The following is a 23246-nucleotide window of genomic DNA, read 5'->3' on the forward strand; positions in this document are numbered from 1 at the left end:
CAGGACTCCAGTTTTAAACAGGAAAACGAGGACGGGTCAACACGAACACATTTCGGCGTGACACCCAACAAAGTTTTCAGCCGCTTAGAAAACAAACTAACGTGTTCTGACCGTTGACGTTTGGTCCCGCTGTTAAATACTAAGCTGTTGTTGGACACTTTGAAGAATCTGTTTAATTCCTATTTGACAAGGTAGGTGTGTCGGTGGGGAAAGTTCACCACGGTGCGTCCTGATAAGCTAATGTGATGCTAGCTGAAATAGCTAACTCGATCAGCTAAAGTTATAGAAGACACAGAGAAGTAAGAAGATAACGTCAGCGTTAAATAACATTCGAAGATCATTGCAACATTCTCATACCTACATGGTAATTAAAATGTGACAATGGCAGTGTCGTGTTGAATTACTCAACTTTAGTTTTAGGTGGGTGGGTTGGGGGGGAGGACTGTGTTTTCAGTCGTGACTGCGGACCAGAGAGAAGGGGGGACATGTCTGAGCTTAGCGATGAGGCCAGTGAGACTGAGCAACTGGGGGCCAGCCTTTCCCTCTGGCTTGGGGACTCAGTGGTGAGACCAGAGGAGCTGGATGTCCCCCTGGATCTCCACACTGCCTGCTCCATCGGCCAGTATGACGTAGTGGCAGAGTGCATTAAAGGGTGAGTTGTTGTATCGTCCCAGATGTCTCAAAAAAGCATAAAATATGGCAACTGGACTAAACTCGTGTGAGTAGAAGACGTTTCGCCTCTCATCCAAGAGGTTTCTTCAGTTCTCGAACTGACGTATCGCCTCTTGGATGAGAGGCGAAACGTCTTCTACTCACAGGTTAGTCCAGTTGCCATATTTTATGCTTTTTTGAGACAAACCATGACCTGGATGACTGAGAATATCCACAGATATAAGTCCCAGATGTGTTGTATCTCTCCACAGCTCACCTACACGTGGGGTCTGTGTGCATGATCTTGTTTCTTTTCAGACGTGAGGTGGACCTGAATGGGAAAAATATCGGAGGGTGGACCCCCTTAATGTATGCGTCATACATCGGCCATGACAACATTGCAAATCTCCTGCTGGAGGCTGGCGTGAGTGTAAATGCCACCACTGCAAAGGGATTGACCCCCTTGATGCTGGCAGCAAGCTGTGGGAATGAAAGTATCGCATACTTTCTGCTTCAGGTACACTCTGGCGCCGCCATACTTAATGTGTTTGATTCTGTTTGTTTTTTTAAGTCTTCAGAGCGTGACAGTCTTTTCGTTCTTGTCCTTAAAAGCAAGGTGCCGAGTTGGAGCTGAAGGACTCTCGAGGCTGGACCGCTTTGTTCCACTGCACAAGCACAGGTCACCAGCAGATGGTGAAGTTCCTGCTGGATAACAACGCTGACGCCAATGTGAAGTGAGTATCTTCAGTTGTACATACATTGCTAAATATGATATTAATATTGAGCCTTTTATGGGCTTTGATCTCCCGCGTAGGGAACCAGGTTCTGGGTTTACTCCCCTGATGGAGGCTGCTGCTTCTGGACATGAAATCATTGTCCAGTACCTGCTTGATCATGTGAGTTGTTTCAAATATCGACACTTAAAAAAAAAAAAAAAATCATTTTACCTCATGAAAATTGACCTGTGTTGATGGGAAGATGATCCACCATCATAAATAAATGTTGCCTTTTTTGTCAAAATGAAGCTGCTGTAAAATATCTTCTTATTCTGGTTTGTGGAACTCACTCACAGAAGGTCAAAATGGATGATCGTAACGCTAAAGGAGAGACCGCCCGCGCCCTCGCCATGATGTACGGCTATACTAAGATCGTCAGCCTCATCGACTCACGTACTCCCAGGATCAAAGCAGGTATTTGATAAATCACCTTCACTTGTTGTAGTTTTCAAATTGGAAACTTCTTCAATGACTCAACCTTATATCGGCAAGTATTGATATCAGCCGATCATCCTCATCCCATCCGGCATCGGCAAATAAGATGGCATTCACATGGGGGGGCGGGTGCAAATAAAATGAACAAACAAAAGAAAAATACAGTCAGCCAAATTATTAGTTCAAACATCGACCCAGAATTTTACAAACATTCCTACAAATATTTTCAGGGATTCAAGGGTGACCTGATCAGATCTTGGAGGTCAAAGGTTGTTTTGTGTGTTTGATTAAGGACACTTTGAAGACCTGAGCTCCTCTGAGGACTCAGACACAGCACCTCGGAGGACAAGACCAAGTCGCACCCGAGCTAAAGGCGTTAGCATCCATGATGGGCCCCAGGCCATCGCCAGGTTCCGAGTAGGAGGCCCCGGCAAACCGTGTGGTAGTGTCACATAAGATATCAGTGTGTGTGTGTGTGCGCGTGTGTGTTGTTTACAGATCAATTATCAGGGGTGAATGCTCATAGTAGTCTGACTGACACCTTGTGGAGTGTTGCTTTTCCTTGTACATTGACATTTCGCCACAGAAACAGAGGGATTGGTTTATTCTTTCAAACTGTCCCTATCGCCTCAGAGCCTCCTGTTGTGCCGCCAGGCTTCCGTGACCCTGGGGAACGGAGTGATGGCATCTGCTTTCGCGACGTGACCTCACCAATCAATGAGTTGGATGGCCAGAGCAACAGTAGCAGAGGTGAGACGCACGTGTGTGTATCACCTGCAGGATGAATTGAATCTAATAGAGTGATTCAAGTAGCAGGTAGCAAGTTGCACTGTTTGCTAATGGAATCAAACACTTGTTTGTGATAACATTGCAGATGACAGTCCTTTCTTTGACAACGACATGCCCACCATGAGGAGCAGCAGTAGCAGCAGCGAAGGCCTGCCTCACGTCATCGCCCACAGCTGGGAGGGCTCCGTGGAGAGTAACGAGGTGAACACACACCAGCAAACCGATGCCACCGGCGTGTAGACAAACACCACGCTGTGGTACGCAGTGACAGACGAGTGCCACCCTGTTTCCCCACCAGGACTCCGACCAGTACAAGAAGAGTAGTAGCTCTCGCCGAGTCAACAAGGGTCACCACACAAAAGGCAAGAGTCGACACGGAAGCAACGACACAGCTCACGCTGGCGGTTCAGGGAACTGTGGGCTACGCTCACATGTCACTCCCCCTCCCTCCTACACTGGTCCTAAGGCACGTCTACTCACTTCCTGATCGGGAAGTTTGATTTAATGGAGCTGAGAGATTGATGAGTACTGTTTTATTCTTGGTCTAAAATCTTTTATTTTGACAGGATCTGGCAGAGTTCTTGGAGCAAATTGGCTTCTCCAAGTATCTCCCTTTACTGGAAGAGCAAGACATTGACCTGCGGATATTTCTCACCCTGACAGAGAACGATCTGAAAGAAATTGGGATCACGTAAGAGGCTTTCAAGCCTTCCCGGAGCTACATGTTAGACCTCAACCTCTATTCTTTTTGTTCATATCAAAATCCGTGTACTCTCCAGATTGTTCGGACCCAAGCGTAAGATGACATCAGCGATTGCGAGGTGGCACAGTAGCGCTCGACCTCCCAGCGATGCTCTTGAGCAGGCATATGCTGACCAGCTGGAGGCTGAGATGCAGGAGATGGCCATTCAGCTGCACAAGGTAACTCCACGACTCGTCCTCCTCCTCTGCTTCACAAGTCCAGGCTTCTTGACTCGGTTCTTCTCTCTTCTCCCACGTGCAGCGCTGTGAGGAGGTGGAGAGCTTGCAGAGCCAGGTGTCTCAGGAGAAGGAGCTGCGTACCGTGATGGAAGGATGTCTGATGGAGGACAAGATGGCGTGGAGGAGGGTCCACACTGAGCTGGTGGAGAACCATCGACTGACACAAGACATGAACGCTCTGTTAGCGAAAACCCGTGTCTGCCGCTCTGAGCTGCTCTCCTGTGTCACTGCTGATGGGAACGACAGGAAGATGGAGGTGGAGGAGAAAACAAAAAGTGACGCTGGTGTTAAACGTGAGTTGTGTAGCAACATTTTACATCATGATGTTAAATAAATGAGTTCACGTCTTTTTAATTTTTAATTTTAGCTGCAGGGCTTCGTTTCAGTGCTGTAGAGGTGATGAAGAAGATGGAGTGTTATGAAGAGGAGCTGGGTAAGACTGTTAAACTCTGAGATCACAGCGTTCACTATCCTCTCCTTCTAATGTTGGTCGTTTCCATCACAACAGCCGGGACTTTACAAACTCTGCTCCAGAGTCTGAGACGACTGAGTGCCCCCGAAAAAGTTTCAGATAGCTGGGAAAGACCTTAACATCTGCAGGTGAGCGCAAAAAACAAAACACGTTTAACACACGAGAACATGAGAAAATAACTCCTGGCCTTTTAATAGGTGCTTCTGCCAATATCGACGGAGGGTGAACCTTACCACCCTGAACAGTCTCAGTGAGATGGGAGAGGGCCGGACGAGAGCGGCACTGGAGCGCGAGGAACCTACCGCTCTCCTTTCTTTCCTGGCTGATGGATCAGAGCTAGCCAGAGAAGGCCAAACGACAAACGGGCAGGAAGGGACCATGACCCTCACACGCTTGTGCTGGTGTAGATGTGGTTCTTTTTTTTGAAAATGCACAGAGGAGGAAGAGAGAGCGACGATCACACGATGGTGATCGGAGGCTCTAATACTGTGAAATCGCTACACGGGAGGTGCGAGGTTCGTGTCAGAAAGGCAGAGTCGTCGTCGTCGTCGCCCGTCTAGACGATGCTGAGCTTTCTTCCATGATTTGTACGCAGGTGATGGTGTTTGACGGTAATGTCCTGCTGATGTATTTTGGAGATCTTTCAGAGAACCCTAAATATCTTACGCCAAGTGAGGTTTGTTCAAGCCGTTCTCACATTTATGAATTAAAGCAGTGTTTGAATTTCAGAGCGAAACAGAAATATTACAAATTGTATCACTGAATTATACTTTGTTTCCTGATAGTCAGTGGAAAAAACATGTTTTTTTTATTGAAAGGTTGGCCGTACATAAACATGAAATAATAGTTGAATTTTTTAAATGTGAACATTTTTCAAATGAGCGGAAATTAAAAGCAGCAGATTGTTGTGAAAATGTTACTGATTTTTATCCTGCAGAAACACAAATTTCACCATTCCCAGCAATTTTAGAAGCAGCAGAGAACTGCACGGCCAACTTTGTGATATTAATATGAATTCTGAATAAAGTAAAATTTTAAATAAAAGTTAAAAGAAAAAAAAAACTTGATCATTGAAGAATGAATTCTTAGTGTTAATGCGAAAGTTATTTCTCGAACACTGAACGCAGCTCATCGCCACGCCCGCACTGATGCGGCGATGCTACGCGGTAGCACTGCAGCTGCGGGATTCCGGTTCTCATCATCTGGAGAACCTTCCGCTGAGGCCGGAGCCTCGGTGATTAATCGATGCGATGGCTGTTGCCCAGTAACAACCTTGGTTGGATTTTAGCCGCCGGGGCTGACGTAGATAAACCAGAATTCCAGCCTCGCTGCTCTGAACTCACAATTGACAGGTCACAAGTAAGATTTATTAATTAAGATTGATCATTGCTGTAATTTCATACACTTGTTCGTTCAAATGAAAGTAGAAAACTACCCAATTGCTTTATGGGACTAAGACAAATTGTTTCCCCAAAGTAGGATGAAAACCTTCTATGCTCCAGAAAGTTTCCTAATGTGTCTCTAAACCTCCAGTGGATTCCGTGTTGTGTTCTCGGGGCTCAAATTCAGTACTAGACTGAAAGTATAACCCACACACTCCTCAATGTTGTCGTAATATTTTAGTGCAGATGCCATTTTTCTCTTATGGCGCAAAACTTTTTATAATAACTCCCGTGTCATGTGACCTTGGGACTCCAAAGCAGTACCAAATATTAATATGGAAATACAGGACACAACCCTGATTTGCATTTTCTTGCCTCTGATATTTCATAATTTAGTTATATATATATATATATATATATATATATCTTCTTACTACCTTCATACTGGTGACAAATTAAAAGGATGGAAATGAGGACTGGATCGTCTTCACCATCAGGTCTATGTATTAAGTGTTTTTTTTATAGAATAATATAGAAAGTCAACAAGACAGACTTTACTGGTCCTGGGCAGCTTGAAAGTGACAATTCAATATATACCACTGCTTTACCGTTCTACTTGAATAAAGAGCCACAAATTATATAAATTAGTTCATCAGCTCTTCAAAATAAGCTTCAAGTTTTATGTACAATCATTCAAGTACTTCCTGCACAGCCTGCAGCACTACGAAGGGATTAAAATCTAAAATACAGAAACTTGTGAATTCACAAAAATATTGTTATACTCTGTCAAAGCGTCTGTGTATGTACAGATTTATGGATTCAAATGCAAATGTTGAGTTCACATGTGAACCTCTTCCTCTTTAGGTCAAGCAGACCTGATCCCACGATCAGTGTGCAGGGCCCGTTGAGAGGGACTGAGTGTGTGCTGAAGCCCATCCCCTCTCCTACAGAGAGTGACAACACCCTCAGGTGTACTCGCAAAGATGGCCGCAGCCGGCAGGGCAGTGGGCGCTGCTCTTGAGCCAGTTGATGATGTGTTCAAGATGTCCCCCATGGCTGCAGCCCTGACACCACACAAACAGTCCCTTCACCACATGGTGGCACACCGCACACACACTTGCACACTGGTGACACCTGAGGGGGAAAAAAGCGTCACTTTACTCAAAATATCTATAAAAAAATAAGTTTCTCGGCAAAATTACAAGTAGTTCAAGTCAAAAATATTCTGGGAGAGAGGACCCCCGATTAATCTGACCATGCCGCCGTACTTTCATGCTGCTCTTCTACGTTTCTGCTGCTGCTATTTGCTTCGTACCTGTCACAAATCCAGCCCTTGTTGCTCATCGGCCGTTTGCAGTTGCTGCAGTTGATGTGCAGCGTCGTGGACGCCTGATTCAAGCAAGTGATGGCGCTGCACGTGCTCAACTTGATGACCTCGTTGGACACGTTCCACAGCTCGAATCGCTGCAGCAAGTCTATGTAGGACATGTACCAGTGCTCCTGAAATGGACAAAAACAACAATTTGTAACTGAATGAAACTATTCCAACTAGTTTTACAATGCAGTTTTTGTTCTTTTTTGGAGCACAAGTTTTTTTGTTTTGCCTTTTTTTTTAAAGATATGTAGAGAATGCCAACTTCTTGATGAATGCCTCTGCCAAAAAAGAACTCAAATCTAGTCCATGGAATGAAGCAAACTGCAGTCGGAGCAGTTTTGAAACACTCAGCACGTTTTTCCACCAGCTGACCTGAGTGAGGTCATCAATCTCTTTACGGATCCGATCTCCCAAGACGATGAGCACCGACACGGCCATCTGCACGTCACCCTGCTCGGCGTAGTAACTCAGCATCTCTCGCACGATGGGGCAGAAGAAGCTGGCGGGCAGATGAAGGCTGAAGAGCGGCTGGGAGAGGGAGATGAGGGAGAAGGACTCGATGGGTGTCAGACATGTGATCTCGGCCTCATTACCGCTGACGTGTGGCGAGTCGGCCTTGTCTTGTTGAAGGTGCTCGGGAGCAGATGGGTTGTCCATGATCTCGTGGCGCAGGGGGAAGGCCTCCTGGGGTAGCGTATACTCCTGTTCCTCTGCTTTAACAAAAGTAATATCCAATTAGCATACATGAAATAGAGCGCTGAACTTATTAGCATTATGTATATAAAAACGTTCTTCTATCAGAGATGGAGGAGTGACGTACCAGTTTGGTTGTCGTGCTCCATGGAGTAGAGGTCATCATCATCTAACTCAGCGTCACCAAACATGTATTCAGCTTGGCCCTCGCTGCCCTCCGTCTCCTCGTTTTCTGACAGAACAATGAAACGATCATTAAGAGGAGTCAAGAAAATTCGAAAAGTTCCGATCATCAGACCATAAACATGTATCTAAGACACGATTTTTATAGAACTAATCAGAAGTGCCGTCACCTTTCAGCGGATGTCTACCTAATTTGGCTTTTGTGCAGTACGGCCTGCGCTGCTGCCTCTCTAGCTCTAGCAGCTTCACCTTGGCTTACTCCTTCACACTGGGCGTGTTTGTCAAGGTGATGGTGAGTGGTTGAGTCCCTGTTCAGTCCTAAGACATGTGGAGACTAATTGTGTGTCCATGTAATTGTCAAATGAATAATAAGGGAAACTGTCTAAATGTCACAAAACAGGAAATACACAGCAGGCGTGTTACCACTGAGCAAATAAAACGGGAGACATACTGCGGCAAGTAGATGGCGCTCAAGGCAAGGCAGCATGGCTGCAGCTGAGACAAAGAATATGATACAACTTCTTCAAAAATGGAGAGAGGTCTTTAAGAATTACCATCAGTTGGCCAAGTTGTAATCATTCTTAAGTACCAGCGAGAGTCAGACATGTTGCGTGCTATCTGGAGACAAAATGTTAGGAGTTTAGGGATATCCACAACGGTGACGGCAGCAGAAACAACTCGCCGGTCATGAGAGTTCAAGATTTGCTGCTTCAGGTGGTTTTCACCTCTTATTCGGTGGGTTTACTCTTAAAACTAGAAAATGTAAATCGTAAATTTAATATTTCCATCATCAGAACAGCCCATGTTGGAGAGCCTGTTGCCCCGTTGTGTCTTGGTACAGGTGGTGCAGTTAAATTATCGTCTCACCTTCATTATTGTTGCTGACATGGGAGTTTCCAGGCTCCAAGTGGATGTTGTCCTGCCTGCTGTCCCCTTTACCACGCTCCAGTCTGCTCTCTGTACCCATCCCTGAGCCCATTTCCTTCATACTGAAACTGAACACAGCAACACACGTGAGCCTGTCCATGAGTGGGGTTACCACTTGGTAATGGACAACCCTCAGAAGAGCTCGTTCACCTGTTCATTAGAGGTAAGCTGCCTAGTTTACTGAGGTTGTGGTTGGAAGCTGGTGTTGTGAGGTTTGCCGGGTCAGAGAACATGATCCTCAGCATGGTCCATGTAGTGGAGACCTTTGAATTGAGCAAATAAATCACAGATTGCTCAAAACACATACAAAAATAATTAGAATTGTGATTTATCAATCACAAGGCTTTTTCATGCAGATTTGCACGATAATTCATTGTAATGTTGACTTTTTTTCTTGTCTCAGCAAAATAATAAAACACAACACATTGCTGGTAATGAATGTGCACAATTGTTTCCGGGTGCAATGCAGAAATCAATGTGCAGACCTTTCCTGCAACACTTGTGAAGCAGCATCCACACGGTACTTTGAAAAGTATAATCATGTGCATTAATGGCAACAGTTTTATTCATGCATCTTTATGCCTGACCTGTGGTCTCTTGAGCTCCTGGGCCACCTTGGCGTTGTGATCACACAGCTCAGCAAAAGGTTTTCCACTGAGGAGGTAGAGTTGTGCTGTCTTGACAAACCAGTCCATGCGGTTGCAGTCCAAATCCGTCTCGAAGACGCTAAGAGCGCTTGACACATGAGCAAACTGTTCTGTCGGGTCGGGCTTCTTGAAGAAAAAGATAGGGTAGCGACGGTCACCTCCGGAGTAGGGCTTTCTGTTAGCATCACTGCTGATCAGACTCTCCTTGGCTGCAAAGGCCAGGTCACCGAATAATCCAAAGCAGAGACCCTCAGGGTTGGCCTTGTCCACAGGACGAGTGGCGTCCTTGAACATATGCTGGTAGAGCGTACTGTCCTTAGAGCCAGAGAGCAGAAAATGTGGGTCGTGCTGGTGGCGCCACACAATACCGGTAGTCACATCTTTGTGTTCTTCAAAGGTTGCAAAGGGTATGAAAGGTCTGCGGATGTCCCACACGTAGATGTTGTGATCCACCATCATGGAGCAGGTGGCCAGATGAAACTTCCTCTCTGGACGCCACTTTACTCTGGCGACTGATGCGATGGTTTGGACACAGTAGATCTCCTTGGCACGGTTTGTTGTCATGTCCCACACCTTCACCATTTTATCCCTGCCTCCTGTGGCCAACCATCCCCTAGAAAAAGTCAAAAACGGTGAGCAATTGATAAGTAAATGTGATACCGTAAATCAATGTGGATGGTTAAAACCACACAAAACAACCCAATCGGAAAGCTTGTTAACATATTTCATTCACAAGCAGAAAACATCACATTTTTCAGGGGTGTGACTCATTTCTTTACCTGTCATCAGGGTGCCAGTCGCAGCAGAACACAGGGCCGGTGTGGGCAGTAAACATCCGCTCATAGCGGTCTGGACGTCTGATGTCCCAGAGCTGGACGTTACCATTTTCAAAAGAAGCAGCAAATGTGAAATAATCCTTCATGCTGAACTGAACATCCCGTACACTCTCCGACTGACCTACAGGAAAGGCAGGAAAAAGATTTTTTGGGGGGAAAAACAAAACAAAAAACAACAAGAAAGGATATGAAGTGAAAAAAATCCACAACTATTTCCTGTTTCCTACTTGTCAAAGGTGGAAAATGGCATCACATCATACCAGAGAAAGTGCTGACAGACTCCTTCTTGCGCAGGTCGAAGCACTTCATGAATCCATCCTGTGAGCCACTCAGGAGCATGTAGACCTCTGTGGGGTGGAAGCACACCTTATTCACAGTGCGTTTGTGCTCTGTAAACAGCTGGTCCTGCTTGTTACGTGATGGTTTTCCAAGGTTCCATGTCACCACCGCCCCATTGGTAGCAGCAGTGGCCAGCAGGTTCTCCTCCATTTGATGCCACATGACATCCGCACAGCTGAAGTTGAGAGAGGGTTTGCGGCCAACGCGGAGATTCAACTTCTCCACAAACTGCTCCTCCTCCAGCACATAGATTTTGAAGATGTTGCGGCCGGCCACCACCACCTGCGTCGCATCACGGCACACGCTGATGGCATTGGCAGGAGCGTCCAAGTGGCAGAACATAGTTCTACAACTGACAGCGTTGCTGCCAAGGGCAGTGGTAACCCGAGACATCTTCTCCATGTTCCTAAGCCAGACAAAAAGAGATTTTTCTTAAACTTATGAACAATAAAAATGATGCTGTGTTGGACATTGACAGAATTTCAGTTTTGCTTTTACCAAGTTGCTGCCTTTGATACCCAGCCATAATGCTATACAATGCAATCAATCTAACCACCACAAGATGGCACTCAAATAAAAAAGTGTTTCATTAAAAAGGAATGAGTTATGCAGTATCTGAAAAAAAATATTGAAAAAAAATCCATCCACAGTTTGTGTATCTATTTCAACATTTAAGCTTATGGGTGGCTTCCATACTTGGTGAAGAAGTGCTGGCCTCGTCACTGTCTGCAGCAGCACAGAGTCCACTTCATGTGCTCCCATGAGCGCCAGCCTGGAAACAAAGAGACTGACATGTCAGCAAATCGGTTGTTAATGTTTTCCAACTACTAAAACAACAACAACAACAACAAAAAACCCTTCAATCAACTATTATAAGTGCAGAATTGCACAGCATTAACTCTACACATACATTTTCACATTGGTAATGTCAAATGGGGGAAAAAAAAGACAACATAATTTCATGTCGTGTTATTTTGAATATTAATTGATAGAGCACGTTAGGAATACTGTAAACATCCCGTTTGTTTTACTTCTGTCTTCTGAGTCTGGAGTGAGCTTTAACGAATCTCCTACATCCTAATGTCATCCACTTATTCAGTATTGCTGTGCTGCTTCGTTTTCAAAAATGTAAACATCTGCCAGCCCCTTTTAACTGCACTCTGCTCCTGCTAGCTAGAAATAGCTAAACTCGCTGCTTATTCCGTAAACATAACTGTGGTGTGATGCTAATGCTAGCTGGCTAATGTAGCCACTGTACAATTCTGACAATAAATAGCAACGCCCGAATCACTAGCTAGATATTACGGGTATAACAAAACATAAGAAACATTTGAAAATGTGTTATATCATGTTGAAGCATATGAGTAAATACTAAAATAACATTACTAGAGGCTAACCTGCAACTTGCTCACTTCTTGTGGGACCGGAAGATGTTACTTGCTGCACTCTCGCGGGAATAAATGAGGTTCGAATTCTCTTGTCGGAAGCGTTACACAGAAACTGCGATTTGGTGAGTTTGTTTTACTTTAGGACATTCAAGAGGTTAGAAGCGTTACAATTGAAGATTTGGATAATACACGTGTACTGACATGGCTGTGGTCCGTTCCGATAGAAACCGTGGAGAGGTTTATGTTTATGGACTCTCTTTGCAGTCATGAGCGCTCTGTTCGCCTGCCAGGACCCAGCTGCATGGAGGGGTGTCTTCGAGAGGTACTGGGTTGTTGTGGAGACCAAAGCTAAAGGCAAGAAATCTGGAAAACTCCTGAGCCTTGACAAGTGGTATTCTCTTTTTTTCCTCTGCTCACTACAACAGTTACCTAATTTGAATATGAATCACTCACAACCCCACGTTTGAAGGATCAAGAAAAAGATGTAAACCAAAAAAATGTATGTATATAAATATTAGATCATTTTTCTTTGAGGAACTGAGATTGTTCAACATTGGAACCCAGGAATTCTAATTTGTTGGTAACGCTCCACGTACCAGAAAAAGTTGGTAGCTATTGCCGACACAGTTGTCCGTAATGCTCCATCCAGGATGCAGAAAAATGTCTTTAGATGATGTTACACACTCCAAGAAGACCTTAGGAGTTATTCTGAAATATAATTTTTTTTCAATTGTTTTGCTTGTATTTCATTTCATACGTTGTTTTTATACACTTTTTCCACATTAATAATGTTACTGCTAATGTACATTGACTATGTGTGTAAGATTATAGGTAGATGATCTTTGTGTGTATGTGTGTATTGGGTGTCAGGTACCAGGAGGAGCTACCCACCATCATCTCAAGTCGACATGAGAAACATGTCACCCTGTCAGAGATGGTGAAACTGATGGACTGGAAGCTCACTGTGAGTCGCCCCTAAACTCAAGCGATCCTGACATATTTTTTTCCTCCAGCTTGAGTAAATGCAGAGCTATGACTTGTCCTTGAGTGGCCCTGTGTCTTTTTTTTTTCCCGCAGAGAGGGAAGTTCAGGCCACGTCTGCAGCAGCTGGTGGCTTCCAACAGTGAGGACACGGTGGAGAAATGTTCCAGAAAGGCCTTCAGCATCCTGCCTGACATGCAGGCAGCGATTGCAGAGCTCAGCACCTTGAAAGGTGTCGGCCCGGCTACGGCTTCAGGTTAGCAGTGTTTTCCAAGACACTTCACTCACCCGCTGTTCAGCAGAATTGATAATAGCTGGAGGGTTAAATGTCTCTGTGATCCTCTTAAAGGACAAAGTGATTGTGTTCTTATTAAGTACACAGAAAAGTGCAGTGAGGGACTGAAGCTCCCTTCGCTCTCTTTACTTAGTTTGTATGCAGTTCATGGCTCCGCTCTAGCTTGGCTGTCCATTTTGGTTTCAGCTGTGTTGGCGGCAGGAGCTCCGGAGCAGGCTGCATTCATGTCTGATGAAGCTATGGACAGCGTGCCGGGACTGAAGCCCATCCAATACACAGCCAAACACTACAATGTGTACCTGTCCAAGGTGCTGGAGATGACCGCAAACCTAAACAAAGGTGAGGTCATGACAGAGACACCAGGTAGAAGTACCTCTGCAGGCGTCCGCTTCATATTCCCAGGCTGGATGTGTGTGTCTTTGTCGATGTCATCTGCCGGCTCTTGTCCTCAGTGGATCCCCAGCAGGACTGGACGCCCCAGAGACTGGAGATGTGCCTGTGGGCCATGAGCGTCGCCACACAGCAGCGGCTCCCTCTTCTCCAGGATGTTGACTTGAAGGGCAGGAGTGTGCACGAGAACGGCTCAGACTCCGACCGCAGACCAAGGAAGAAGCTCAAAACCACATAAAATTACTGTGAAAAATGTTTTATAATGATTTTATATTTGTCAGTTGAATTATTTCTTCAAAATAAAGTACTTCAAGAAACTGCAAAACATTTGGCGTCAGATGAATGATTTTTCTTTCATGATGCGTAAAAAATTATGGACATACTTTTCAGATTAATCATGTTTTGTATGGAGAAAAAAAAAGAAATTTCAGCATGAAGTGGAAGAATACTGTCATATATTAACAGTCCAGAAATTCAGGATGAGCATGGAGATAATCTGATAATGCAGGACTACACCAAAAATATTTTCTTGATCCTTACCTTTTAACAGTAATGAATTGAATCTCCTTGACAGAGTTCGTGGTGATGGGGAGAAAAAGGCCTTGGGATGTTGCCACAGTATTGTTCTTTATTTATATTGTTTCCAAATCAAATTAAAGTACAATGAACAGTACAAAATAAAACAAAATATATTCATATATACAATATAAAATGGTTCCGTTCAGAACATTTAAAAAGTACAATAGATTGTGAAATAATGAGGACTTTGATATAAATTATCCATATGTAAATTTAGTTATCCTTTAGTTTCTTCGCGACCAAGAGAAAAATAGCTTCTTCTGCTTTTTCGTTTGTAAACGCTGTCGGTGCAACCTCTTGTCTGGTTGGAGAGATTGAACCTGGTAAGCTTGGCACCATTTTTATCGATACAGTAAGCAGCTTATGAAAACTACCACAGCAGCACAGAAAGGACTTTGTTCTAAACTCGTGGAAGGGAAGTGATGCACGCTGAAAGAGACCCCCTGTGATATCCCGGTGGCTCAGACTGTTTGTGGATGGAGAGAATTTCTACCAAAACTAACGATGTGATGTTATCATAAAACCTGATTTTTGTTTTAACCAGGTGGAGCTCCTTTACATTTGTTTTTAAGCTCTCATACATGAAAATAAGACTGCGCTAATACAGTGTGGCTTTCTGCTTTTAAAGTTTTATCCATTTTAATACTTCATTACCCAGAACATTTTTGAAAAAATACTACTTTTTTTTTTTGTAGTCTACAGAGTTTGAGGCCCCCCTTACACCAGTATTTCTTTACTAAAGCTCAAAGTACTTGTGAGCATCCAGTGAATATATTTCCAGAGCTACAGTGGCCTGCTGTAAGTGTCTAACATCCAAGTAGCATGAAAAGGCAACCTGGCTGGCTTGTTGGCACGCTGCAGCTCAAGAGCAGCAACTGGATATATGACAACTGGCGTCTTTCTCTCATGGACTGTGCAGTTAACAGCAAAGCAGCCTTCCTGCCCAGTGTGTCATGGTGGGCTTTCTACAACAAGGCATTGGGCATAACAGCACAACGGATTGGCATATTGAAATTAAAAGAAAATTTTAACAAGCATGGCAGTAGAGAATATGGCACATGACAACACGATAATATGCCCATCCATGACAGGAGGAAATCTGGAATGGATAAATGTCAAGTATGCAGCATTTTCAAAGTCCTAATAAAGGAGGATTCATGAATCAATCACCTCAGAGCTGCGGCCAACTTTGTAACCTCGTCTTGTTGATCTAAAGCGCCGGCTCTACGCTAACGGAGGGGCGGATTATCAAAAGCGATGGATCATGTGTTATTGATAGGCTTCTCCTATTTGGCTCCTGTCACCTCCTCACCACCAACGCACCTTCTTTATAAAAAACAAACAAAAAACAAAGCAAATGTGTCACTCAAAGACTGCAATTAAGTTAACATCACCAAGCCTGTCACATCCACTTATTAAAGAAAGAGATCCTGTTTGTGGTCTAGTTTTGGGCTCTGGTGGTACATTCCCACAACCACCATGCATCATCCTGACAGTGTGTGTGTGTGTGTGTGTGTGTAGTGATGAGAGTGTGACAGATTGGGAAAGCAAGCAGCCTCACAGCCCTGCAGAGCATTTATGAGGAGCATTGTCTTGTTTCTGCCGGCCCGATCCAAAACTGTCACGGACTCCATCACTCCTTTAGGATGAGCTGCTGTTGAAGTGAAGACGCTTTCTCAGACAGGAGAGGACTCTTTTTTTTTCTTTTTCTTTTTTTCTTTTGAGAGGGTGTGTGGATGCTGTCTGCCAGGAGATTGAGCTTCAAGATAAGCACTCCTGAAAACTTTAACGCTGTTTTGCTCAGAAGAGATTATATACAGGTGGGACTGTATCACCGGGTGTGTGAGCTGGGCTCTTGCGTGTTCTTCCAGGATATTCACAGTTACTGTGTTCTACAAAAACATAACCAGTTTCTAGCCCTTTTTACAACCCTACTGGGTTCCTATGAATCTAAAGTTAAAGAGGCACATTAACCTCCTCTCAGGCATCCTCTTCATCTTCATTATAGGCTAACAGGGTATGTATGCATTATTCATCACTGTACTGTGTCTTTGCTATCCCAAGCAATAATATTTCATAGTATACACAAGAGTTTCCATCAAAGATCCATTACTAGCAAATACCGGCTGATTTTCTATTCTTTTTAAGGTATTTAATATCTGAAAACGGCTTATTCTGCCTATTTCATACTGATTCCCCCATTTAACACGGGGTCGTCTGCTGCTGCTGACATTTTCATGTGGAAGCAAACGCAGAGGATTTTATTTATGACCAACTATCAAGATTGGCAAATGCATAAAATTTTCTTACCCATGCAGCCAACGGACATTCCAATGAATTATTGATTAAGAGACTGAGAAATGGAACGTCGCACGAGTAAATGTAATTGCTATCCTCAGCTCAGCTTTCCAAAAGCTTGAATCACTCTGGAGATGATGTATGACGGAAGCTCTGTCCATGATTTGTTATTTGCGAAAAAGAAGAATCTGCAAGGGGGAGAAGATTGGGATGTGGGCGCTTGCAAAAATGAAGCTCTACAAATAAGTTCGAGAAGAAGCTGTCAACAGGATTCTAGCTACATGAAAATATCTCAAACAGTCTGGGGTTTCACAGGTTGCACAGTTTGTCTTCTGTCACATCAGCTGTTGAATTCACTAAATAACTAATGCTATCAATCAGTATTTTCCTCTAACTTCCCCCTCTCTGATGAGTTCTTCCTATGGCTTGTTTTGTAAAGCACTAACGATTTATAAAATCAAGTGAGCTCGAGTCGTCGGTGGTCATCCAGGGATTTTGCCTCATAGACGATTTTGAGAACAATCATAGCTTTAATTTTGCACCATTTGAATCTTTTCTTTTTTTTCCCCTTCGAAGAAGAAAAAGTACAAATAAATATACTCTTGGTTATGAACATACAATAAACACATCCACTATCAAATGAAAAACAGACAACTTAATAACACTCTTTTTTTTTTTCTTCATAGATACATTCCTTTACAAAAGTATACAGTCTCTAAGAATGAGAAACTGAGGTATAGACTGGGCCTGACGGACAGCCCCCCCCCCCCCCCCAAATGCCCTCTGGGACACAAAGGTCAGAGGTCAAGTTGATGACACATTCGCGCCCTCCCCAGTTCAGTCAGTCAGCGCGAGAGCAGAGGCCAGTTTCTCTGTGTGTGTGTTTCCCTTCTTTAGTTTGTCCAAGTTGACCTACAGAATCAGGCAGTGGCTGCTCGCAAAGACTAGGAGAAGTGTGTGTGTGTGTGTGTGTGTGTGTGTGTGTGTGTGTGTGTGTGTGTGTGTGTGCGTGCGTCCTCATCTCGCTCCAAGAGCCACAGAGCATGACATGGCATATTTTACACGGGTGTGTCTGGCGAGTCAGCATTTAGCAGGTTTGACGTGGTAAAAGGAGGAGTTCACTGGCTGAAGTGATGGTTTATTTTCTCATGAACATCTTTTTCTCTCCTCCCGTGTCGACGGTGATCCGTATCCACAGTGTTGGTATAATGTCGTGAAAATCATACAGAACGTTTTTCATGTAGAAATGAAGAGATGCTTCTAACCTCAAAGATGGTAGACGTTAAAAATACACATAAACTTTGCCCAGAATCTTGCTTTTAAAGCTTTTCTCTTATCTTCTGTGCGTGCTCTAGGATTTTTTTTTTCCTTTTTACATCTTTTTCATCTGGCAAATATCAAGACTCCTATTTGATTTGTGTTTTTTTTTTCTCCAAATGGCAAACTGCAAAAATAAACACTTTATTCCTTTCTGTCTTCAACCCTCCAGCTCGGATTTGTGGCAAAAAAAAAAAAGAAATCAAAATTAAATCCAAACTCAAAGCCAACATTGGTTTTACCGTTCTGAAAAAATTAAATGTGCTTTTTGCAGCCTGTGTCGCATCTGCAGCACACACACACTTCTCGCTATTCTCACCAGTTTACCTCAGAGTCATGTGACGTGAACTTTTCTAACACAAGGTCTTTACATGTTTGCAGGATGAAAGAGATGATTGACAGCTTTTCAAGAAGCCTCAGAAAAACAAAAGCACAACGGTTGAATGTTCACTGTAAGGTTAGAGCTGGTAGAGTTGTCAGCGTACTGTATATAAAAAGATATAATGCTCCTCAAAGTGGATCTGTGGAACTTGTACTTGTTGCTACTGGAATCCCTCTTTAATAAAAGAGACATATTTCTTTGATTTGCAAAGTATCCGTAAAAAAGGATTCTTAGTCGGTTTTTAGTTTGAAATATCATTTCACGAACTTGAGAGGGAATGGGGAAGTTAACTACGGTGGAGGGCCTGCTGGAGTGTATGTGGAGGAGGGAGAGGAGGGGGTAGGGGGGTGGGGGCCTTCATCAGGGAGGAGGAGGTGGTATCTGCACCCCAAGTAGCTCATAAGCAAAGATGTTCCAAAAGATAGCGAAGAGGAGGAAGGTGATGAAGGAGAAGACAATGACCCACCAGGAGCACTGCTTCTGCAGGCTCTCCTCATAGCTGCGCAGGATGAGGAGCCCCATGCTGATGCCGACCACGGCTCCAGAGAGGTGCGCCATGAAGCTGGGCGGGGGTCCGGATGATCCTGGCAGCGGTGGGGAGAAACGGAGCCAGACTGCACGGCCCACCTCTGAACTCACTGAGGAGGAATGATGGGAGAACAAAGACAGAATCAGGGGTGGTTTCTGTCAGGGAGCAGCTTCAGGAAGCCAAGGGGATGAAGTACAAACACATCAGGAGAAGTCTGTGGGGGATGAATGTGTCACACACAGGACTCTCTCCCTTAGGCTTGGATTAGAATTGATAGTTAAAGTGTTGAGGTTTATCATTTCTACGTATAGAAAATCAGAAGTTCATCAATGAGACTGAACCAGGTTCATTCAGGACTTCACCGTCTGGTCCACCGGCCTCCCGCCACACCCCCTCCATTCAATCAGTGCACTCTGTCCTTCTCTCACAGGCACCCTCCACCGCCCCAATCCCACCTTCCACCAGAGGGCTCAGGAGCATCCCCTGGTGGGGAAGAGTTCAGATGCCCTCCTCCTCCTCCTCTTCCAACCTAAATCGCATCGTTTGTGGAGACTGGGTTTGAACCTCAATCTCAATAAATCTTGTCATATTTCATATTCATGTGGTGAAGACATGTACCTTAATTTTGTTTATGAAAAGGTTTTGTTTAAGAGAGGCCCTCACAATTTTTCTGCTAGAGAAAAAACAAAACAGGGCAAACTTCTCCTGTGGTACATCAAACCAGACTTTGATCTTCTTCGTCAGTTGAGGTGAATCCAGGCTAACCAGTTATGATAAAATGATCTACTTCCTTTTCATCCAGGAATAATAAATTAGAGAATACAGTTAAAATTCATATGAATATTTGTCATCAGCTGTCTAAGAAAACAAGACATTTGTGAAGTTTTTATTGTAGAAAAAACAGGGGATACGAGCCAAACTTTGTATTGCAGCTCATGTTTTGTCAAAGTCTGCATCTGTGGCCAAAGAACAATCACAGGAAGATTTAAAAGGATCCGAATTCTCAAAAATTGCTTTCAGTTGGTTGTGCCTGCTCTTCTCAATTCTCTTAGGCTGAAACACACAAGACACTGATGGTGTAAAAGCAGGACAAACATTAATTCAGCCTTCAGAGTGGCTCACGAACAGAGTGTCACCTTTTATTTTGACATCCCCCCTAGACTGTAAAACAGGAGAAATATGTGACGTTCCAGCCGAGACTCGCTGCTCTCTCAGTTTGGGGGCGGCAGGCTCAGGACAGATGGAGGGAACATATTGCTCACTAATGAAAGTCACAGTGAATTGGTACTCGTGTGGAGAAAAAGGACAAGTAGTGTGACTCAAATGCTTTGAACACAAAGCAACATGTCCAATCAGGAAGCCGCTCACTCTGACTTCATGTCTGTTGCTGGGCTTGGAGAGGTTTTAAAAGCCCACTCATACATGAAAAAAAAAACCCTACCATACTGAACAGGTGTGCAGAAAATGACAGGTACTACGCATAAATGATCAAATCAGCATAAAGAGCAACAGGAAGAGCAGGAATTGGAGAGTGAACTCACTGCAAACTAGTGCCAGGATCATGCGGAGCAGCTTGTACGGACATCGCATCCCGGCCCAGTTCTGCAACACAGAGCAACAGAGTCAGCACAAACAACCACGACACAATCAGCCATCATATGGGTGCATTAACAGCTTGGCAGGATAAACCCCTCAGTTCCGCTGCTCTGGACGTATTTAGATCAGAGAGACGATCCATATCCATACGAGGGAGCACACCTTGCTGCCGTCCACTTCCTGGTTCCAAGCCAGTGGCACTCTATTAATTAGGTTTAAGATAATCTAACAGAAAGGTAGAACGGGCCGATACATATCCCTTGTGATCCTCAAGGGGGGGGGGGGGGGGGCAAAAAAACGTCACATCCAGAGTTCGAATAACAAATTTAGCCCCCCCAGGATGAATAACTGCACCAATTACATCCCCCCGTTACGTGACCCTCGCCCCTAATAGCATAAAACGAGTTGCTGTAAAATGAAAGAGACAGTACAAAAATAGACAGCCTTTAGCCATACATTTTAAAGAAGCTCTAGTAAGGTCACAGTATTACTACAAATAAATGATTGATATCATGGGCTGCTGGTGCACAGGGGGTGGCGGGGACTGGTGTTCCCTCTCTGGATAGAGGGAATTTAAGCTGACACGCACCCACAAACTCAATCTTAAAGCAAAAAGACAGTGACTCCAGAGATGATAACGCTGCGGACTTGGAGACAGATATACTCGCTGTTTGAAAGAAACTTGAGGGTTAAGGTCTTGAAGTTCACTTTGAGTTCTACACAGTTCCTAGATGTTTTATTTTTAAACAATTTAACCAGGGCAGCCAGTCACAGAACTGCTTGGACACGTGCATGCTGCAAGCAGCAGACGGGTTTCCTGTGTCTCGGTGTTTTAAGTGAGTTTGTGTGTGTTTTCATGCTTGGGTAGCTATGATCATCATGAACCAGGGCTTTTAGAGATTTTGTTTTAGTTGTCGTGGGACTGTTTGTGATACGACGGTGCTGCAGCCTGCTTGAGAGTGTTTCTTTTGATTTGTTATCCTGTGAAGTTGTGTTTAGCTGCTTTGATGTCCTGGCCTGGTACACCAGACCCATAATTCCCTGCATGAATCATTTTTCTTGAATCGGGTCTGACTACACTCCACTTGGGATTGTTTGCAGCCTTTGAATCCTAGTAGACGTGCTATCGAGTTAAGAATAAAACGGAGCAGCCTTAAACCAATCAGCACCGACACCACTATAATTTAACTTTTCCCACATCGCGTTGGCAGGAAAGTAACCGCATTTTTACCTTAAATGGTTTTAGGCATTTTTCATGTTCTGGCTTTAATCTGCATATTCGATAGAGTTTCAATGCCTGTGCACTCCTATCGCTTCATCTTACTCTAACACAGCCATGAGTGAAATTCCATAAACAAGTGCTTATACTTCTACATCATCTGACTCGAACACTGCCACTCATCGATGATCGCAAAAGCCAAGAAATGCAGCTTGAGCAGCCACTGTCAAAGTGAATCGCAGTGAAATCTGAACTTATTGGAAGGAGAGCAGAGAATTTCTTGTGTCAAGACTGGATGTGGTTTCAAGATTTCTTTCAAAAAAAAAAATACAACCAAAACAAACAAACAAACAAACACGCGACAACTCATTAGGGCAGAACTAAGACATGGCTTAAAGGATTCTTCTGACAGCAAACAAGTATAACAGAGCAAATAAACTTTCTGTTAGCTGCTGCCAGCGCATGGTTGCAGTTACAGTCATCGCTCTGGGCCAGTCTTCAAATTTTGATTTTCATTCTTGCTGGCATCTGGGCTGCCCACAGTGAACAGCCACATTAGTTAAAGTGATTCGTCAGATGTAACATGGCCTGGAGACTCGAGGAGAATGTGGAAGGCATTTCTCATAGAAACCATGTGACAGAAACACACACAAATAAACACGGGGAAAAGGGTTTGTTTTTTTTCCAGTGGACACAAACAAACAAACACAATCTTAATAATTAATGTGAAAGTCTGAAATGCCATTTCACTTGAGATTCATCGGCACAGAGGAAGCAAAAATCAGATACCGCAGGAAGTCTTTGGGCAACTCATCAAAAACGGAAAGCTTCGCTGTTTTGCTGATGAGTGGAATTAAAGTCACAGGACCTCTCTTAATGCTGTGATCGGACTGAAGCAGGAAAATCTTTCATCTGCTGCTGCAAAAAAAGAAAAGTGATGCAGCTCGAGACGTTGGCGTGTGTCTGTCCCTGACATTTCGTCTCTTTTGAAAAACGTTTGTAGACGTAGTAACAATGGAGGTGATGATAGCAGTTACCATGACAACGTTGGCCAGATGCGCTGAGCACAGAGCGTAGACCCCGCCGGAGCCTCCCACCACTGGAGCACGCATGTCGGTGATGGACACTGTCAGCGAGCCTGCAGGGAGACACACAGATGAGGAGTTAAGACATAAGCAAGGGAGGGGGTGACCAGTGTGTGTGTGTGTGTGTGTGTGTTTGGGTGTACTTTACACTTACTACTACCGGATATACCTGATAATTGATTGGTTAAAAACAAATCCACACATGTGTCAAGGCAAACAAGGTACAACATGCATCTGACATGATTTTTTTTTCATGAAAAACGAATGCCTCCTCTTCCTCCTCCTTGCTAAAAAAAATCCAGAATAAATTAATACGCAAATATTTTTAATTTCCACATTTAAATGCTGGACACAAGATTCCTCCAACTATTCATTCTCAGTATTTGAGGACCGGCGGCTTAATTTTTCCACATCATAAACGTGTACATGCGCATTTTCAAATCTCTCTTAAAACCTTTTCCTCAAAAAGCATAATGAATAATCCTGCGCTTTAATTTCTCTGCTTTACTGAGGAGTCAACATGTCTGTCAATCATTGACCTTCAACAGGACAAAGAGTTCTAAATGGTGATGCCATGAATCGCACTTGCCTGCCCCTTGAAATCTGTTTTGAATAATCACATTAAGAGTTAAAATATGATCGTTATAGCCGTGTGCATTATCAGTTTCCAATGGTATGAAACCTGCCAGAAAGTTATTTCA

At 44.0% G+C, this 23246-nt stretch overlaps 4 protein-coding genes across 9 annotated transcripts in view; 2 read left to right on the forward strand and 2 right to left on the reverse strand.

Annotated features, from left to right (window-relative positions):
- Positions 1-41: 41 nt before the first annotated feature.
- anks3 (ankyrin repeat and sterile alpha motif domain containing 3) lies at positions 42-5141 on the forward strand. Of its 2 annotated transcripts, none has more exons than XM_086195541.1 (16): positions 42-191; positions 441-652; positions 970-1168; positions 1264-1385; positions 1466-1547; positions 1724-1841; positions 2155-2304; positions 2517-2612; positions 2737-2852; positions 2950-3117; positions 3218-3342; positions 3431-3572; positions 3655-3925; positions 4000-4065; positions 4141-4232; positions 4302-5141. In XM_086195541.1, the coding sequence occupies exons 2-15, from the start codon at positions 486-488 to the stop codon at positions 4221-4223; spliced, it is 1905 nt and encodes a 634-aa protein (XP_086051667.1). In that variant the 5' UTR covers positions 42-191; positions 441-485; the 3' UTR covers positions 4224-4232; positions 4302-5141. The 2 variants fall into 2 exon arrangements, with proteins under 2 accessions (XP_086051667.1, XP_086051666.1); XM_086195540.1 differs by having other exon boundaries at positions 2496-2612; positions 4302-5140.
- Positions 5142-6020: 879 nt separating this feature from the next.
- On the reverse strand, positions 6021-11938 carry wdr24 (WD repeat domain 24). Of its 2 annotated transcripts, none has more exons than XM_086195539.1 (11): positions 11884-11938; positions 11183-11258; positions 10408-10892; positions 10091-10268; positions 9252-9924; positions 8815-8927; positions 8605-8732; positions 7682-7786; positions 7234-7571; positions 6802-6986; positions 6021-6620 (listed from the first exon to the last, which is right to left on the reverse strand). In XM_086195539.1, the coding sequence occupies exons 3-11, from the start codon at positions 10886-10888 to the stop codon at positions 6452-6454; spliced, it is 2370 nt and encodes a 789-aa protein (XP_086051665.1). In that variant the 5' UTR covers positions 10889-10892; positions 11183-11258; positions 11884-11938; the 3' UTR covers positions 6021-6451. The 2 variants fall into 2 exon arrangements, with proteins under 2 accessions (XP_086051665.1, XP_086051663.1); XM_086195537.1 differs by having other exon boundaries at positions 7234-7574.
- LOC147239500 (uncharacterized) lies at positions 11892-13861 on the forward strand. Its single transcript, XM_086195542.1, has 6 exons — positions 11892-11996; positions 12139-12265; positions 12745-12838; positions 12952-13111; positions 13337-13489; positions 13603-13861. The coding sequence occupies exons 2-6, from the start codon at positions 12141-12143 to the stop codon at positions 13776-13778; spliced, it is 708 nt and encodes a 235-aa protein (XP_086051668.1). The 5' UTR covers positions 11892-11996; positions 12139-12140; the 3' UTR covers positions 13779-13861.
- A 287-nt stretch (positions 13862-14148) lies between these two features.
- rhbdl1 (rhomboid, veinlet-like 1 (Drosophila)) overlaps positions 14149-23246 on the reverse strand; it is a 54642-nt gene continuing 45544 nt past the window's right edge. For all 4 annotated transcript variants that reach the window (XM_086196462.1, XM_086196463.1, XM_086196464.1 and 1 more), the window contains 3 exons: positions 22498-22598; positions 20187-20247; positions 14149-18754 (listed from right to left, as the gene is read on the reverse strand). In XM_086196462.1, the coding sequence (XP_086052588.1) occupies positions 18477-18754; positions 20187-20247; positions 22498-22598 (440 nt within the window). In that variant the 3' untranslated portion in view covers positions 14149-18476. The remainder of the gene's footprint in view (positions 18755-20186; positions 20248-22497; positions 22599-23246) is intronic.

Source organism: Aulostomus chinensis, chromosome 23, assembly GCF_037954235.1.
Source record: "Aulostomus chinensis isolate RoL2024-O1b breed Wild chromosome 23, RoL_Achi_v1.0, whole genome shotgun sequence".
Taxonomy (NCBI): domain Eukaryota; kingdom Metazoa; phylum Chordata; class Actinopteri; order Syngnathiformes; family Aulostomidae; genus Aulostomus; species Aulostomus chinensis.

Coding starts and splice junctions, on each gene's coding strand:
- anks3 (XM_086195540.1), top strand. CDS start 486: ATGTCTGAGCTTAGCGATGAGGCCAGTGAGACTGAGCAACTGGGGGCC. Junction 1,548..1,723: donor TCCAGTACCTGCTTGATCAT/GTGAGTTGTTTC, acceptor ACTCACTCACAG/AAGGTCAAAATGGATGATCG. Junction 3,343..3,430: donor CTGAAAGAAATTGGGATCAC/GTAAGAGGCTTT, acceptor TGTACTCTCCAG/ATTGTTCGGACCCAAGCGTA.
- wdr24 (XM_086195537.1), bottom strand. CDS start 10,888: ATGGAGAAGATGTCTCGGGTTACCACTGCCCTTGGCAGCAACGCTGTC. Junction 7,575..7,681: donor GGAGCACGACAACCAAACTG/GTACGTCACTCC, acceptor CTTTTGTTAAAG/CAGAGGAACAGGAGTATACG. Junction 6,621..6,801: donor AAGGGCTGGATTTGTGACAG/GTACGAAGCAAA, acceptor TTTCCCCCTCAG/GTGTCACCAGTGTGCAAGTG.
- LOC147239500 (XM_086195542.1), top strand. CDS start 12,141: ATGAGCGCTCTGTTCGCCTGCCAGGACCCAGCTGCATGGAGGGGTGTC. Junction 12,839..12,951: donor TGATGGACTGGAAGCTCACT/GTGAGTCGCCCC, acceptor TTTTTCCCGCAG/AGAGGGAAGTTCAGGCCACG. Junction 13,490..13,602: donor GACCGCAAACCTAAACAAAG/GTGAGGTCATGA, acceptor TCTTGTCCTCAG/TGGATCCCCAGCAGGACTGG.